This window comes from Mesitornis unicolor, unplaced genomic scaffold, assembly GCF_000695765.1.
Source record: "Mesitornis unicolor isolate BGI_N332 unplaced genomic scaffold, ASM69576v1 scaffold17227, whole genome shotgun sequence".
Taxonomy (NCBI): Eukaryota; Metazoa; Chordata; class Aves; order Mesitornithiformes; family Mesitornithidae; genus Mesitornis; species Mesitornis unicolor.
The window spans coordinates 19,062-37,565 of NW_010194612.1; the positions used below are offsets into that span (position 1 = coordinate 19,062).

General features: G+C 48.4%; 1 protein-coding gene across 1 annotated transcript; it reads left to right on the plus strand.

Annotated features, from left to right (window-relative positions):
• Positions 1–1,759: 1,759 nt before the first annotated feature.
• On the plus strand, positions 1,760–17,081 carry SEPT11 (septin 11). Its single transcript, XM_010187878.1, has 8 exons — positions 1,760–1,869; positions 4,963–5,158; positions 7,211–7,397; positions 9,141–9,302; positions 10,903–10,999; positions 12,132–12,300; positions 15,932–16,064; positions 16,506–17,081. The coding sequence occupies exons 2-8, from the start codon at positions 4,992–4,994 to the stop codon at positions 16,695–16,697; spliced, it is 1,107 nt and encodes a 368-aa protein (XP_010186180.1). The 5' UTR covers positions 1,760–1,869; positions 4,963–4,991; the 3' UTR covers positions 16,698–17,081.
• Positions 17,082–18,504: the final 1,423 nt, after the last annotated feature.

The following is an 18,504-nucleotide window of genomic DNA, read 5'->3' on the forward strand; positions in this document are numbered from 1 at the left end:
AAAATATAGCGGGGAAAGAGATCGGTGCCATGCTGAGAGATGTTGGACACCCACCACTTTCTGTGAAGCCAATGAGTCATGGGCACCTATTGCTTTCTGGGACCTGCTCCAAAATCCCTTCGCTTCACCATAAACCCAAGCCCACCGGTGTTTAAAAATAATCAGGTTTTTATAAATCATGCATAAATCCCGGGGCAATCTCCATCCATTGCTTGGGGCTTTTGCAGAAAAGGAGTGTTGTGGGTAAAGGAGGTGATGGGCTCTTCTGTTTTATTGGGTTTTTTAATTAATTTACCAAGGCCAAGTGAAGCAGGGGGCATCTCTTAATCGCCTTAAGCACCTGTGGTACCAGTGCCTCCCAGTATATGAAGGGATGGAGCAGTCTGGTGTACTGGCCCTAACCCAAGCCTGGCTCAGGTACCCGGTGCAGGTGTGGAGCTGCCTGTGCCAGGATGGCAAAAAGGAGCCCTTTGCCCCTGCTGCATCCCTCGTAGCCATGGCGATGGTACAGATCTAGGCATTTTTTCTTTTAGATCTTGCCTTTCTCAGATAATTTCGTTTTATTTAAGTCTGAGTGGTATTCTCTTCGACAACCATCCCAGATGTAACTTATTTTTTCCTGTGGATGATGGCTGGTCTGTATGGTTTGAGGAGGGATGTGGGGATGCTCAGCAATCGTGCAGGGAGCAGGAAGTCCTCCTCCGCATTCGATTCCTTTTTTAACTAGAAAGTGGTGTCTTCATGCATGTCCGGTCTGAAGCCCACTGGTTTTGTGGAGGAGTGGCTGGTGTTTCCAGCATCTTTAAAGCGGGCTGAGGCTGTAATTGAGCTGAATAGCATAGCCTGGGTGGAGGGACTCTGCTGAAAGTGATGGAGTTTGGAGAAAGGTTTAGTATTCTAAATTAAGGACAACAAACTTTTGGAGGAAAATGTTGTGTGAAATAACGGAGCTACTCTAGGGCTACCGAATCTTGGGTTGGTTTTTTTAATCAGTGCTCAGGCTTTTGGCATAACTGTGGTTTGCCAGGGAAGAGATAACCAGGCTGGTTTCTTTTTCCAAACCTCTCTGTGAATCACTGTACAGCTGTTGCGGAAAAGTCCTAAATATAACCTTGGAGTTGTTTCAAACCTCTTTGCTGCGAGGTCTGTGCATGAAATGGCCTTGGGGTCATTGATGTGTGGGTAGCTGAGGTCCACCAGGCAGCCTGGAGAAGGGGAGCTGGTCACGAGGGGTGACTTCAGTTTTGGGGTGGCCTGGGGTGCCTGGCCTGGCTTTCTCCATGGAGGAGCAACATGGGGGGCTTTGTAGATCATGCAGGAAACACCAGGAATGGTGCATTACTTTCTCACCTCGTGTCAGATGAGTTTATTTGGAAACCACAGCATCCGCAGAGCAGCCTGCATGCTTCTTTCCCTTCCAGTCCAGGCCTGTGAAAGCTGGAGATTTAGGTGGTTTTAGAGGTTTCTATCAGGAACAGATTTAGGACTTGTAACCAGGGCCACATGATGACCTGTGTCACTCCTTGATGTGCCCCTTGGGAGAGCTGGCCTCACTGGGTGACTTGGGGAAGCCCCCATGCTCCTGGGGGAGTCTTGAAAGGGGAGGTTGGGTGGTTTGTGCCATGGAGCTGTATGGTGGACATGAAGGCAGACTGCTTAAACAGGAATCACTCTGCTCACAGCTATCACCACGCTTCACTGTGTCTCTTCCAGGGTTACAACCCTGTTAAATTCCTCTCCTCTTGATCTTACAGAACGATGACCTCAGGAACCTGTCCCTTTCTGGCCATGTGGGCTTCGACAGCCTCCCTGACCAGCTGGTCAACAAGTCGACGTCACAGGGCTTCTGCTTCAACATCCTCTGCGTGGGTAAGTTGTCTTGCGTTGCTGTGTGGTCAGCTCACATCAAGGAATGCACAAATTAGTCCCTTCTCCCTCCTGCAAGGGGTGAGATTTGCACCAGTGGGGACTGTAGTGGCAAGAAGGTGGCAATTTCTTCCCAGAGCTGCTCCAGGGTAAAATCTAGCATCCTTCTTTTCCTTTTCTCTGCCCTGTCCCCTGAGCCAAAACATTTCTAGGTGGTAAAAATCTACCCTTTTGGTGGTCCTGTGGTTCTGCGCTCCCCAAGAGCTGCTCATAAGGAAACTGAGCTGACTTGGGAACTCAATGTATTTTTAAAAGAATGTTAACTGAAATCTGACTTTCTTTGGGCTGGGCGCGGAGGCTGTTTCTCAATAAATTGCATTCCTTCCCTTGCAGGCTTTGCCTGCCTGTCTTGCTGTATTCTTAGTTTCTCCAGTTGGAAACGGTGCCGTTTTTAGTCTCCAAATGATGTACTTGAGAACAAAGCCTGTCACCTCTTCTCTGCTCTGGTTGATCTGGGTGCTGCCAGTTGGTTTTATAGCTTCCCGTGTCCCAGGTTTTTCAGAGGTAAAATATGGGGAGGTAACTCCTTCTCAGTGGTCAAAACCAGTGGGTTTTACTGTTAGCTTGGCAGAGAGGTCCCCAAACAACAGCTTTCCATCCGTGGTTCATTTAAGCCCTTAAGAAGAGAGTATTGTCCCTTCTAATTAGTTACATTAATTAGCCAGGGGAAAAAATGCAACCCTCTGACTGTGCTTTTGTATAGCAAGCCGAGAATGCATCTGCAGTGCAGGGTGAGCCATCTGAAAAGAAATCTGGCGAGCAGACTGGGCTCCTCTCCGCAGCTTTGCGTGGCGAGGACCGAGATAAGAGAAGAGCTGTGCTGCCGCGCGCTCGAGCTGCCGACCGCCACGTGGCTCTCCTCGCAGCAGGAAACCATTGCAAATTCAGCAGGGAACATCCCGCTCGGCAGGCAGCTCTTTGATCAAAATGGCATAAATTAATTGCCTTTTTCTCTTGCAAGTAAATATCCCTCTCTTAACATGACTTGATATGTCTCCATTAACATAGCAATTTGGGCCAGCTCCTTGTAAAATGTGCCCATCGACCGTTTTTAGCCCCAAATTAAAATTTCGCACAAATTACCGCAGTTGTCCAAGGAACAGAGATCTCCCCCGTTACAAATAAACTTTTGAGCTTGTGTTTTGAGAAGGGACGCAATTAATTTTGACATTGTAACGTGAGGCTTTTAGTTGAGGTGAAATGCTGCAAAGCCCATCCAGCACAGCACGCAGCGGCGCTGCCTTCACGTCGGGAGCTCACTAAGATACACAGCTTCAGAGATTGATAGAGATACACAGCTTCAGAGTTTGATAGAGATACACAGCTTCAGAGATTGATAGAGATACACAGCTTCAGAGATTGATAGAAATACACAGCTTCAGAGTTTGATAGAGATACACAGCTTCAGAGTTTGATAGTCCCAACCATTTAGGATAGTGCCATCCAGTTAGGACTGATCTTTTCATGTGGGCTGTGCTCTGCGTGGGCCTAGATTCTGAGCTATCATGTCATGTATACAGCCCTGAGAGATGCTTGAGGGCAGTCCCAGATGCAGGTTCCCCTCTCTCACCTGATTATTTGGCATTGCTTTTCTATTATTCATTCCTACTTAGTATTTTGGAGAGACTGAGACCCTCTCACAAGGCTGACATGTGAATCCCAGAGCCACACACTGCGGTCCATGAGGTCTCTCCCAAATCCCAGCATCTTTTGGGTTGAAGTGACCTCAGGACATTGTCTCAGCCCCTCTCCTGCTCACAGCACGGGCAGCGGTAGCACTTTGAGGCTGTAATTGCTAAGCAAACACTTTTGACTTAAAAATGGGATTTAGGCTAATGCTTTCATCCATGTTACTAATTGCACTGGGGATTAGCCAACCTGTAATAGATTCAGAAGTTGGTATTTAAGCAATGTGCCAGTTTAGTTTTTAAAAAAACCCCAACTTTTAATGTATTTCTGTCTCAAATTTTCATTGCCTAAGTTTCATTATAGGTTTTTTGTCTTTTGAAAAAGAAATAGAAACTGAGACGGAAAAAAACCCAACATAAAATCCTGCAGATAATCAGAGATCTTCTTGGGAATCAAACCTGGAGTTGAGAGAATTAACAGTTTTATTCTGTATGGAAAGCCATATCAGAAGTAGAGCTTAGCCTGCACTACTAAAAAGAGAATTAAGTCTTTTTGGAGTAAGAACAGCTTCTCACTGTCCTGAATGCAGAAGTTGCTTGCAAGGTGGGGAGTTTGGGAGTTTACCCCCTCATGCCATCAAGCAGGAGGGAGCCTGCATCACCGGACAGGTCGTACCAATGTAAAAACCATGAGCAGCATCTGAACACGGCCAGAAACAAATGTTTTCATGGGAAAGGAATTGTTCTTTCTCTCTCTTGCCCTGCCAGCGTAGCAAGTCCGGTAACTGGCTCCTCGCAGCAGCAGGCGTTTGCTGGTTCATCACAGGAGTCCTTTTCTTTCCCTGAGGAGGGAGGCTCACTTGGCAAATGTCACAGTAACTGTTCCTAAAGCTGTCGTGACTTTGTCTTTTTTTCCTTCCCTTTTCTTCCTCCAGTGTAGTACTCTGACTTCAGGGAGTCCCATAAGCCTTAGCCCATCATTTCCAATTCCCCCTTTTCCCATGGGAAAGGTTAACAGTATCATTACTGTAAAAGACTCTGTGCCTCTTTGTGTCCCAAATTACTCCCTGTCCTCCTTCAAAATAATGACAAGTCCCTGAGGTTCACGGTGCATTGTACGTCTGGTGATGCCCCTTTCCTGTGACAGTGTTACACCTTTCATGAACGCCCAGCCCACAGACACCTGAATTTATTTTGCTGTTCCCAGCAGAGCAACCTGGCTCTTTGCTTGCCAGGGACTGTCTCAAAAGACATCTGTTCCTGCAGGGATTATTTTGCTTGGCCGTGTCTGGCATAGCCTAACTCCACTGCTACCCAATGGGAATAACTCCTCAGCCTGGCCAATGAGCCTGAGAATGAGATGAGGAAAAGGGGTCGGACCATACTGACGCTGCTTTTGTCTGCTCAGGGGAAACTGGCATCGGCAAATCGACGTTGATGGACACTCTGTTCAACACCAAGTTTGAAAGTGAGCCTGCGACGCACAACGAGCCCGGCGTGAGGTTGAAAGCCAGGAGTTACGAGCTCCAGGAGAGCAATGTCCGTCTGAAGCTGACTATTGTTGACACGGTTGGATTTGGTGACCAGATTAACAAAGACGACAGGTAAATAGATTTCTGCCAGCAGAAGGAATCACTGTGCTGATGTGCTCTGAGGTTGGAAGGGCTTGGTCCTGTGCATGGAGCAGCATGGGCTCCCCTGCTATTCCTGAGGCTGTTTCCTGACCAGGAATCATTGCTCACCCTGTGAGACAGGTAGAAGTGATGAGAAACTGCAGTGAAGATCAAACAGATCAACTAGGCTATGAAACTGAAACTGTTTCTGCCCTGCTTGTCTCTGCGCAGCTTGATTTAAGTCTCTGCTTGCATTGAAACACATAAATTTTTGAAAGCAGGAGTTCAAATTGCATTTCCATTGCCATCTTGTAGGGAGCTGGAACTCAGCCTGTAATTCCTGGTCACACCATCCCGCACTGTTCAAGTCCAAATGGGTTTAACTTCATGCCCAGGTGCTGATTTTCACGTTGTGTGCATGAAGTAAATATTCTGGGCAGCTTACGCAGTCCCTTGTGTCCATCCATATGGACTGCTGCTGGAGTGTTAAAACCAGTCATTTTGTGATCATGGCTAATAAGCTAATTAAAGCATTCCCTCGTTGCAGTAATGCCAGCTCCCTCTGGAGGGTTGTTCTTCTCTGCACTTTGCCAAGCAAGGGCACACTGACTGGCAGCGTGTGTGCCGACCAAAAGCTTCAGGGCATTAGGTAGATAACATCAGCCCTTTGAAAATGCAAGCTTAAAATCAAAGATCCCAGCTAGTGCGGAGATTGAGCAGGTTCTGCAAGGACCTTTTCCTATAAGGAAAACGTGTACATTTTTGAGAAAAGATTTTTACAATGCTTTATTTTTGTAATGCTGCTTTCCTCCTTGACCTGCCACCGAAATGCAACCGTTTCCCCTGCTTTGCTGCTCCTGACTGATGCTGCAGAGCCAAACACGAGGGGCGCATGGTGGCTGGGGGGCGAGCTCTGCGCGTCAGGCGCTGCCATATGCTCTGGGGCGAGAACAAAAGCTGCTTGGAGGAGGAGCAGGTGCTGGGAGCAGGGATGTTCTGCAGCTTCTCGCTGCCTGGTCCCTTTGCATCTGCTTCATTTGGCAGACGAGAGGAGCCAGTGGTATTGGTGGTGAAGCAACTTTGACTTCCCTCTTGGGCACTTGGAGAGAGACGCAGTCACAGGGCGGCAGGGGGTAGGGACAGCTTTCCTCCTTCTGTGTCCCAAAACATATGGCTGCAGTGGGTGGGATTTTCTCTGTGCTCCTGGTTTGAGTACTACCAGTCCTTTTTCACCCTGCTTTTTTATGGTGCTTTATCTAATATGGTCCGCCCAATGTAAGTTCTTACTGTTTTCTTTGCGGCAGGCCTCTGTCTGAGGATTTTTGGGGTCTTATGTGCAGAGAGAGAATTTCCAAAAGCAGAGAAACCAGAGCAGCAGTCATGTTACGAACCTACCTAGTGATACTCACCCAAATATTCACTGCAATTTAACAAGCAAAGGTGCTTAGGGTCATGGTTTAGTGATGGACTCGGCAGTGTCATGTTAATGGTTGCACTTGATGGTCTTGATGTTTTTTGCAGCCTAAATGATTCAGTGACTGTGAAAATGATCCCCCCAGAGTACACAGTGCTGTCTCTCTTAAGCTTTGCTCACAGGCTTCGATTCCTGAGCAGTTCCTTTTATCCCCTTGTGAATCTCTCTTCCCTCTTTTAAGATCAGAAACAAGCTTTTGGACAAGCTAGGCTAGGTGCCGGTTTCATGTTTAAATTTCCTCATATCTGATGATTTTCAATGACATTTACAGAGCAGCAGCTCAAACTTCAGTGGAAGAGACTGCAAAATACATTCTTTTCCAGGGTAGCAGCCTCGTGTGGTTTCCCTGCACCTGAAGTCCAGGGTTTCTGCAGGCTAATCTTGCTAATATGTCCACAATACCCTCCTTGTGGAAGCACACACAGGCCAAGGAGGGGCTGTAGGTTGGGCAGGGAGGGTCTCAAGAGCAGTGCTTATCCCAGAAATGTGCAGAGGACCCACGAAGTGACCAGTGTTGTCCCAGCAGTGAAAGCCTGGTTTTCTCTGTGCCGTGTCTTCTCTCTCCTCAGCTACAAGCCCATAGTAGAATATATCGACGCGCAGTTTGAAGCCTACTTGCAAGAAGAGCTGAAGATCAAACGATCCCTGTTCAACTACCACGACACCAGAATTCACGCCTGCCTGTACTTCATTGCACCGACCGGCCACTCGCTCAAGTCCCTGGACTTGGTCACCATGAAGAAGCTCGACAGTAAGGTACTTGCTGCCCATATCGTGGCCCTTCCATGGTTTTTATGATCTTGCCATGGGCTTAGCTAAACCTGCACAGAAAAATACTGTTTGGGTTTAATTTAACCATGGGGAATTTAGGCTCCTACTCTATTCCAGTCCTATCTCTGGTTAGCAAACTTGGCTGCTTGCTCCACAGCTATCCGATAAAGTTAAGAATCTGAGAGCAGGAAATTATTTACTGTTATGTAGTAGGAGAGCACTGTTCTTGCTTTGCTGTGGGTTACCTCGGCCAAGTTCAGTGACAGGTTTGTTCACAACTGGAAGTTCAGTTGGCTGCTGTAAAAGAGAGCAAAGTGTGCTTTCCTCTTTAAAGCCATCGATGAAAATGAGATGCTGGGGTTGAACTCTGCTAGTTCTAGCGCTCAAAGGCACGGCTGCCATCTCTGTTTCACTTTGTCCAACAGATTAATTATATTTTCCTGGTTTGGTAAGTGTGTATGAGATGAGAAGTACATCTGAAACACTTCAGGTCATCTTACTAATGGATGGAAAACAAATCAAAATGCTGTGTCTGTGTGCACTGACTGCATCGGGCTAGACACAAATAGGGGTCTGATATGCTATGGCAAATGTAGCGTTATTCTAACCATGACCTGATAAACAAGAATAGTCTGAATAAATAAGTTAGTTGGCATGTAATTGTGCATTTACACCCCTGACTAACAAGAGTGGGAACCGAGCTTGGTTTAAACCAAAGTGTCTTGCTAGAAACTCACAAGAAGATCTAATCTCTATTTCTTCTACAGACAAAAACAAGGTACAAATGTAAAACATGAGTATTCAAATTGAGCTTTCTCTGTGCTGCTTTACATCATGATTAAGCAGTTTAAATCAGTCCACCTTGCACCTTTGGCTCATTACATCCCGATTCTGCAGAAGATAAACGATGACAGTGGTTCTTTATTCCTATAGTGACCTGTATTGATTGGGTTTTAGGCAGCAGTGAAGAAGGATCCCTGCTGTATTCAACTTAAAATAGGGTTATGGAGATTTACCCAAAATGAGCTAATTGGCATTCATCTTTTATCTTTTGGCAAAGGTGAATTTAATAACTCCAGGCCATCCTCTGAACAGAATTAAGCGATGTAATATAAGAGGATTTTCCAGTACTGTAGTTAAAATCCCTTCATATAGGTCAATATCAGCATCTTCCTCACTACAATTTCAGTCTGCTGTTGCAAGGAAAAGCAAGTCCTGCAAGATCAAAAGCAGAAATTGTCATATCTGGTGGGAGCAGAAAGGAAAAGCAAGCAGAATTCCTCCTCCTGATGCATTTTTGCCCTCTCCCAGCAAGGCAGATACACCCACCAGCGGCTGTTGTCCGAGTGTGTCGCTTGCAGCCTGCTGCAGCGTGGAGGAGAAGTGCCTGGATGGTCATTTCCTTTTTTTGGAACAGCTTGTAATAATCTATGACAGCTTTTCCTGCCCAGCCAATTCGGATGAGGAGGGGAATCCGACAGGACAGGAAATAGCGCGTTGCCAAATCGCATTTGACTTCTTTTTAAGGCCATTGTTGCTGCAGCTGCCTGAAAATGGTGCTTAAGGTGCAGTGCTTCTGTCAGCAGCGGCCCCAGGGAAGGTCTCCTGTTGGCTGGTGGCTTTCCTAGGGCTGTTGCTGCAGGAGGTGAGCTGCCCTCCATCCTCTCCCTGTGCCACAACACATGCAGTCCTATATGTGGTGTATAGGTGCTGCCTTTTGTCTTGCAGGTGAACATCATCCCCATCATCGCCAAGGCTGACACCATTGCGAAAAACGAATTGCACAAGTTCAAGAGTAAAATCATGAGCGAGCTGGTCAGTAACGGTGTCCAGATCTACCAGTTCCCCACGGACGAGGAGACGGTGGCGGAGATAAATGCCACGATGAGCGTACGTTTTTGGGGGCAGAAGTTTGCCTTAGATTGTGTGGGCCCACCCCTATGGGTAGGGCATGTTGTGCCATGTTTGTTTGGACTTTAAAGCTGCAATCTATGCACAGATTTGGATCTGGAGATTGTCTGACAGACGATTCTCTGAGTGTATTTTCACATCCTTCCCCTGTTGCAGTATTCCCATTCCCATCTCGGGAAAGGAAGAGGATGGGAGGCAGGGCCCCGGAGCGCTCAGGGCAAAGGGCTGGGCTTTGGGTTTCCTGTCTCAAACCACGACTTGTTGCTCGGTGGGGGGTGATTCACTCCTGCCTTTGTTTCACTTTCCGGTGAGGACGAGGGCACCGTCAGTGGTGTTCCAGCTCTTGGCAGGGCCAGTTGCCATCAGTGACAAGGGCTCTGGCGTTCACCTCCTTCCCCTTCCTCTAGCAATAGAGGTGGGAATTGAGAGGGCAGACAGGGCTGGGATAAACCAAATGTTTTTGTGGGGTTTATAGGGGAAAACAACTGTTTCCCATCAGCCTGACTTGGAGCTCAAGGGAAAGAACCTGAGCTCAAGGTTTCTGGCAGTGACGTGCATCACAGCAGTGCTTACAGGGCCCTTGGGTGGCTTTAGCAGGGCAGGTAACACCTGAAGGGACATGCCAGCCCCAAGGCACATGCAAGGACGAGGTTGAGTTATCTGTGTTTTACACAGAACAGAGGTATCAAAATTAAAACATTTCCTTGCAACTGGAAGGCTTTTGTGAGCTTCCCTGCACATCTGCCTGTAGATGGGCAGTTGTCACATCCAGCTGGGTACCAAACCCTCTCCAAACCTCTGTGTTCCCTCCCTCTTGTGTTCTCAGCAGGGAGAAGCGGTGCCTCTGCCAAAGCATTGCTTGTAGCACGTTTTGCCTTCCTCTGGTGCATCCTGGCTGCTGGGAAGCTCCTTTGCTGGTTAATCGTGTCCTCTCTGCCGTTTGACTTTTTCCCCTCCCACCCAGCCTGTGACCACCCAAATCTTGCTCCCGGCCCTTTCGGCTGCTGTTGGGCAGGCGATGGGCCTGGCAGCAGCCACGCTTTTGGGAGCAGATCCCAGTCTGCCACCACCACACCCATGGGCAGACCCGGCCGTCACAGAGCTTGGTGACTCAGACACGGCAGCCTAGGGGATCTTCCCCTTGCTCACAGCTTTGCCCTTTTTAAGAGGAAGCGTTGGAAGTTACTTCTAGCAGCAGAAATCCCCTGCATTTTTAGCCTGCTTTCTGTGGAGGGTGTACTTTATTTTCTTCTTTTATTTGACAGCTGTTTTTTCTCAGTGTTCAAATTTAATCCCAGTTCATAAGACTTCTGTGCTTAAGATAGTCATGCTTTGTAGTTACATGTCAAATATGTACATCCCTTGTATTTTTAGGACTTTAGGATTTTGGACTTTAACTCTGAGCGGGTTTCTCATCTGTACCATCCTGTTGCTCTTTCTAAAACACCAGATGAATTTCAGAGGCACTTAAGCAACTGAAATCCAGCCCAGCTGCCACAGTAAACAGCTCTCTGCAGAAACAATCCCTGGCAAGGCAGCAAAGGAAATCCCTAACGTGGTTGTCCCTTTCCTTTTGTAGGTCCACCTTCCTTTTGCTGTGGTTGGCAGCACTGAAGAAGTGAAGATTGGCAATAAGATGGCAAAAGCCAGGCAGTATCCCTGGGGTGTTGTGCAGGGTACGTTACCGAAAGGACAAGTAAGACCTTGTCATCCTGCCTTGTTCTGATGAAAGGTGCCTTGATCTCTGGATGGTCCTTGAGAAAGCAAGATCTCAGCTTTAAGACTTCTCTTAAAATGAGGGATTTGCAGCCTGGATTTAGGCATGGAGGAGGTTTCTTCAGGGGGTGGTGGTGTCAGCCTAGCCAACTGCTTTGGGAAGGAGCAGCGTCATGTTCCTAGGAGGTATTAAATACCTGGAAATTAGGAAATCAATTGGTACTGTTGGGAAGTCTTGGACTTGACGCATATCCTGCTAAGTTCTTGCTGTTCCCAGAAAAACAGGACCACATAGTCAAGGAAATTTAGTTGAATACTGCAGAGATTTTGAAGATCTGGCCCTTTCCACTGAGACAGCTGCTCTGGTCTGAGGAGGAGCAGCTGGAGCGCTCTGCTGGTCCCTAGAGGCACACTGCAGCAGAGATGCCTGCTGCTTGACGTTGCATCCTAAAAAGAGGACTTCCACCTCGTCTGCCTGCGCTGAAGCGTGCAGCCCTCTGGCCACAGCCCCTTCATGGGCTGAACAGCTTGGTCACCCCAGGGCACACCAGACCCTGCTCCAAATGGGAGCTGTTGTGGGAAGCTGTGTCGTACTCTGAGTGCTGCCTCCCTCCAGTGCCAGGAGCAGGGGTTTAGGGCTCCTTGGTGAGGTTGGCTGGTGTGGATAAGGTACAGCATCTCTGGTGGGGTCTTCTGCCAACCTTTGCTTTCACCGCTGCTACGGGGACTTTGTTTCCTGCCTGGGTCTCTGTCAGCGACTTGGATTTAGAGTGGATCTGAGTGGGAAGTGAAATCCTGTGTGCGAATGGATCATCACCTTGCTGGTGCAGAAATGCAGGGGGAGACAGGAGCTCAGTGACAGATGGAGAACACGGAGAACTTGCAAATCCCAGGAAAGGCCTTGAACTGATGCCCGTGTGTTGGTGTGGGCTGGGTTCACCCCCAGTTCAGTGGGGCACTTTGGTGCAGGCTGACTTGGAGTGCTGCTCATGTGCCTGAACAACACTTAGGCTTGGTGACCTGGGTCCAGGGAAAGTGGAGACCTGGGTTTAACGTTATTTCTGTTGACTGGTCTTGTCTTTTTTTTTGCAGTTGAAAATGAAAATCACTGTGACTTTGTGAAGCTGCGGGAGATGCTGATCCGAGTGAACATGGAGGACTTGAGAGAGCAGACGCACACCCGGCACTACGAGCTGTACAGGCGCTGTAAACTTGAAGAGATGGGATTCAAGGACACGGATCCGGACAGCAAGCCTTTCAGGTAGGAAAACATAACTCTTGCCTCGTACAAACAGAGTTTGGAGGTCTTGGGGTTGCTGATGTCTGTGTGATCCAGTGAGGGAACAGCCATGGTCACACAGAGCAGCTGAGATCCAAAGTGTGGCTGGGGAGGAACACCTTGCGCAATGCAGTCTTGCCCTCAGGGCCTGGGATTTGTGCAGGAGAAGCACGGGAAAAGCTTGGGTGAGAAAGCCAATTCTTGCCTTAACGTTTTGGAAATGTCTGTAACCCTGCAGGAGGGCTGTATCATCCTTCTGCAGCCTGCAGAGTGGCACCAGGGTGCTTGAAGGCCATGTATTTTGAGTCTTAAATGAAGCTTATGCTCATCTTCTTACTGGTAGTACTGTGAGTTTTGTGGAGACTTGGGTGAGTCAGTTGAACTGAGAATTTGTCCATCACTTCAGAAATACTTCCTGATGCTTTTTTGGTCCTGGGAGGAGGTTTTGAGGTGGTCAAGTGATACATTAGAGCCCCTTTCCTCCACTGCAGACTCAACTGTGGTTTTCAGCCAGCTTGCTCTGCTGCAAGTCAGGGCCACATAAAGTTGCTGGGCTTGAAAAGTGCAGCTGGTCCATGCTGAGATGAAAGTGGCTCATGTGTGGAGGTATAACTGGTTACCAAACGGGAGATCCTGGGATAAATGTTCCTGTTGACCCTCCCAGAGCTTTCCACAGCTGGCCCAAGGTGCACCGTGAAGAGGTTTGGCTTACAACTAAATACAGAGTTTACATTGCCTGACAGCTTTATTGGTCTGAAGCCCAAGTCATCAGCCAGGGACAGCAGCTGTGTGGGAATTGGGGCGGGAGTGTTTGTTTTCTCCTTTCATTTCCTGTTTCCCATTCCTCCCCAAACTTTTCCCCGACAATTGTACCCGCTGCCTTAGCAGCATCCCACGCTCCTCTCTGCCCCAGGGGGTGTCAGTCAGAATTAGAGGTCCGTCAGGGTGGGTTTATCCCTCTAACGCACGCGTGTGTCGGTAATGCACAGATAACCATGGATGTGGTTCATCTCTCATCCTCGGTTTGCATCAGTTCAGGGTTTTATTTGTGACTCGCTGAGATTAAGCAGCTGCATTTCTCTTGCAGCACAGAAACTGCTGCAATCGGTCGAGGCCAGTGCTGTTACTAAGCCCAAGTGTGAAGCTTTATTGGATTTCCTTTCTGGAGAGCAGTGGCTTAAGATGGGCTCAGCCCTTCCCTTTGAGGAATCTGAGGAATTTCCATTGCTTCCTGTGCACGAGGCCTCTCTTGACCAAGCTCTAAGTAGAAAGGAAATGAAAACGTACAGAATTTCTCCATCTGGTACGTGCTAGTTCAGAACAGTTCGCTCCGGGTGCCTCTCCCCTCCGATAAACAAACAAAACCCATGAACCCAAGCTGTTTGGCGGAGGCTGATGTATATCTGAGATGAGGAAAACACTGGGGTTTGGTTCTTTCTGTTCTTCCTTCTGAGACCAGGGATCAAAAGCCTGCTTTTCCCCCCCGGGTCTGGGCCCTGGGAGCCACAGGGACCGCGCTCTTCAGTCGGTTTGCATCAACCAGGAGCAGCGAGCGTTTCCTAAATCTCAGCGTGAGCTGGGCAAAGACCCCAGCAAACAGTTGGTTTTTTTTAAAAAAATAATAATTAAGAAAATTAAAATACATTATTCACGAGGGCATCCTTCAGTAGTGTGCGTGGGTGTGTGTTGGGGAATCAAGTTACTCCTGTAATCTTCGGTTCACGTGTTTGTCTACTTAAAAAGCCAATTCCCTCGTCAGCTTTGTCTGTGAGAAGCTGCAGGGATCCCGGTTGGTTTGGACTGTTATTCCCTGGGGCTGGAAGTGCGGGGTGTTTCACATGCAGCCTGGAGCTGCTGGGCCAGTTTCCCTGAGAACTTTGCTTCTCTGGAAGTTGGAGTCGCTTCGGTGGAGAATTAAACTTGCTGGCTTTAAGCTTTTTGGCACAGTGTTTTTGGAAAGCAGCTTTGCAAGGAATCGCGGAGTCGCTTCAGTGGAGAATTAAACTTGCTGGCTATAGGTTAGTGCTGGCTTTAGGCTTTTGGCACGGTGTTTTTGGAAAGCAGCTTTGCAAGGAATCGTTTGCAAGGCAGGATCCGATTAGCAGCGTGCACAGCTCTGCGTTTCAGTCCGTAAGGCTCTGCTGCTCCCTAGTACAGCGTGTCGCTAACTGCACGTTCAGTTCTTGCTCGCTGAGCAGGGAAGGCCAGTCTACCCTCAGGGTTTTCCTAGGCTCCAGCCAGACCTTTCAGAAGGAAATTCAAGTTTCAGAGGATTAAATCCAAGACTGGTTTGTTAGGGAGCTTTTGGTTCGAGTCTCCTGGTCTCTGTCTGCTGTGACTGCTCTGGATCTTGATGTAGTTCAGGATCCAAAGAAGCCTCTTGCCCTGTTCCCACACGGGATTTCTGTCATCTTTACAATGAACGTTTTCATTTCAATGAGTAGGAAGCTGGCATGATCAGCACAGAGCAGCTCGGGGCAGCCTGTCCTTAGAGTATTTGAGGAGGCAACTGAAGTGCCTATCAGTTAGGCTCAAGTCTTGGGTTTAACACTTGGGTTTTGTTCCCCAGCTCAACCCTTCCCCCCAGAAAACCAAAACCAACCGAAAAAGCCACCAAAAAACCCCACCAGGTGCTGGGAAAGATAAATGCTTGAGTTTAATGGGATGAAGGTGTCCCACTAACCCAGCGGTTCATGTGTTCATTAGGTGTCATGGGTGCAGCGTTATCTCTGCGATAGCAGGCGAGTTTTCCTATAAAAAATACATTTTCAAGAGAGCATCTGGGGGGGAAATAGTTGTCATTCCCATGCTATCATTATGACTGAAATATCCAAATCCATGTAAGGAATAAAACGGAAAGGAATTTGGCATCCAGAGTTCCTAAGAGGCTCTGAAAATCTCGGAGGTGCACGGACAGCGTATTTTGTGTCCCAACATATTTTGCGTCCCAAATCTTTGCTGTGATATCTCAGTGCTGGGGAAATAAAGGAATGCCAAGAAGCAGAGGGGGAATAAAGGAATGAAGCAATCCAATAATGTGGTTATTTGGAGGAGGAGTGCTGCTGCTCGTTCACAAGGCTTTTAGCCTCCCTTGACACCTAAGGGGAGGAAGAGTCTCCCAAGGTGGCTTTATCTGAATAAAGTCCCTGATCTGAATCCATTAGCAGTGAGTAATGAAAATTAGTTGTACTCTGTATCAGTGTCGTGTTTAATGACCCCAGATTTCACATCCTGATATGCCCATATCTGTTCTACACATCTTGCACTTCAATTGAAGACACTCGGGACAAACAGTGGGAGAGGTGAGGAGGTGTCGCTCAACCCCCTGCGAGCGTCGAGGGCTGCTGTCGATGCTTACGTAGCTGCTGTTCATTGTCCAGGACAGGCATCCGGGCTTGCGGGATCCTGAGCAGCGTGCTGGGTTTGGCTGGCCAGTTTGTCTCTCGCTGCTGCCACCTAGCAAGTTAGGAGCAGTTTGAGGTGTTTGTGCCTCCAGCGTAGCCAGAAACGTCGGGTAATGTTTTGTGACAAGGCAACGCGGTAAGATCACCCAGGGGTGGAAACTCACGACTGTGCTTGAAACACAGCTCTGTTTTCTCTCTGTTTTTCACAGTCTCCAAGAGACTTACGAAGCAAAGAGGAACGAATTCCTGGGCGAGCTCCAGAAGAAGGAGGACGAAATGAGGCAGATGTTCGTCATGCGAGTGAAGGAGAAGGAAGCAGAGCTGAAGGAAGCAGAGAAAGATGTGAGTATTTGGTAACTCTGGTTCGGTGGTTGCTGTGGGACAGGGCACTGCTAGGGGAGGGGGCTGTTTCCTGGGTCTCATGGAAGGGTTTGTAATGCTACCGAGGTGCCCCAGAAGAGATGATCGCCCTCAATGGCCACGTTTTCTTGCTTTGCCTGAGCGTGAGAGACTCCACTGGGTAAAAAGCATTGAGGGATGGAATCTGGGGGTTTGGATGTGTCATATTCCTACAGCAACTTAAACTCCCTGTCTGTGTGTACGCATGTGAGTTAATTGCAGGGCTTTTCTCACAAATCAGAGCATGCTTGGGACAGGCCCATGACTTGTTACTACTGCAGTGCGGCCCCAGTGCCAGCAGAACCCCTTCAGGCATCGTTACCAGTAACGGGGGTAAAACCTCCTTCTCTTCCCCTCCAATTCTCATCATCCTTGTCCCGACAGCTCCACGAAAAGTTTGACCATCTAAAGAGGACTCACCAAGAAGAGAAGAAGAAAGTGGAAGACAAAAAGAAGGAACTGGAGGAAGAGCTGAACAACTTTCAGAAGAAGAAGGCGGCAGCTCAGCTATTACAGTCGCAGGCTCAGCAGGCAGGTTCTCAACAAACCAAGAAAGACAAGGACAAGAAAAAGTAAGCGGATGTCACCCACGTCCCTTGTAGGGTTTTACTGCCGTTTGGGAGGTTGTTTTTTCTTTCTCGATGCATGTCTGTATTTGCTTTTCCCCATGGCCAGACTGGAAAGTGGGCTTTTATCACCCCGATCAAATAAAGTATTTTTTTCCAAAGGGTGGGCCAGGGACATGATCTGAATTTTTCTGTAGAAGAATACCTTCAAATTCTGTGTCAATCTGACTGGTATGGGAGAGCAACCGGACGGTGGACGTGTGACCTGTGATCTGTCCAGCATCTTCTGGAGCAGCGCTGGGGTGTTCTGGACTCAGATGTATCTGCCTGAGCCAAAATTAAAGGGGGGTCTATACCCATCCTTCCTTTTACCCAAGAGCAGTCTCCAGTCCCCGTTCCCTGAGGTTAGAGCTGTAAGTAGAAGTAGATTAGAAACCAAAACCACCATGTTGTTTTAACGTGGGAGATGCTAGTGCCAAAAGTGATTACTTGGAAGCTTGCTTTAAAGACAAGAAGCTTTAGTTTTGTTTTGTTGTTTTTTTTTTTTAAGAAATGAACTTCTATGGTACCGTAACTGCAGATAAATGGCATTTTGGTTGTATTGAGTTGATATCATAAGCTAAGAAACACATACCTTTTAGTAAAGATGACGACACTGTTTTCTACTATTTTCTATTTGTATGCTGGAGTATCATTCTCTACGCTCCAGTACAAAGATGCCAGCAACTCCAGCGGGCACCGAGCGTATCCGTGGATGGAGTCTGACCCGTGGGCAGTATTTGGAGGCGGGATTTTCAGATGGGCTCAGTTTGGACTTAACTTGGAGGAACACGACCCTGGGCTTGGGCTCGGAGTCGAGTCACCGCCGAGCTCTGCTGAAAACCTCGAGCTCTGGATGGGTCCAAACTGGTGAAACCTCCTCTTGCAGCTTGTACTTGGAGGTCGCCATGGCTATTGGAGCCAGACACCCCCGTTTAACAAACAGGGATGCTATTACAGGTTACTGACTGCTTCACCACGCTCTAAAATCCAGCACACAAGGTCCATTTAGGTGTGGTGTGTACGGTGAAGCCAGCCAGATCTTGCAGAGGTGAAGTAGGCTGTGCATGGTGTGTTTGTATAGCACAGCAAGGCAGGTTACTGTACAGAGGCTGCTTGGAGGCCTCCTGTCCTAATTTCCATCCGCTTTTTCCATACGTGGTAAGGGGTTACTCGTGCAAGTCCTTTCTGGGTCATCTCCTGTGTGACTGCTCTGGTGATCCTGCTCTGGCAGGGGTTGCACTGGATGAGCTTTCCAGGTCCCTTCCAACTCCTCACATCCTGTGACCTGCGATACCGGCGCTAGCTGATAACTGCGATCAGGAGAGCTGTAGGGATGGGGATGCAGCAAATGGCACTGGAAAAGGCTTCTTTCCTTAACCCACACACAAAAATGACAGCTCCACGCTTCTCCATAGCCAGTAGTGAAGGGGTGCACCCCTTAACCTGTCCTGGCAGAGGAACCTGCTCCATTAACACCGAGCTGTCACTGTTGGCAGGACCAAAACGCTCGTAGGGCCGTGGTACAGAGGCTTTTGTCTCCCTTCCTCACCTGTGAACCTCAGCCAGGTCTGAGGTGTTTTATAGCATGAGCGATGAGGTTGGATTGTACTGCAGATATACCGGTGTGTTTTATACTTGGGGAAGTTAACGCTGATGCTCCCTGCACGTCCCCTGTCCCCACTGCTGACTCAGTGCCCGTCACTTGTTGCTTCTGCCCCTGGCGTCCCCAGGGAAGGCGAGGAGGGCTCGGGGCTGTTCCTCAGCCGGTGGATGTT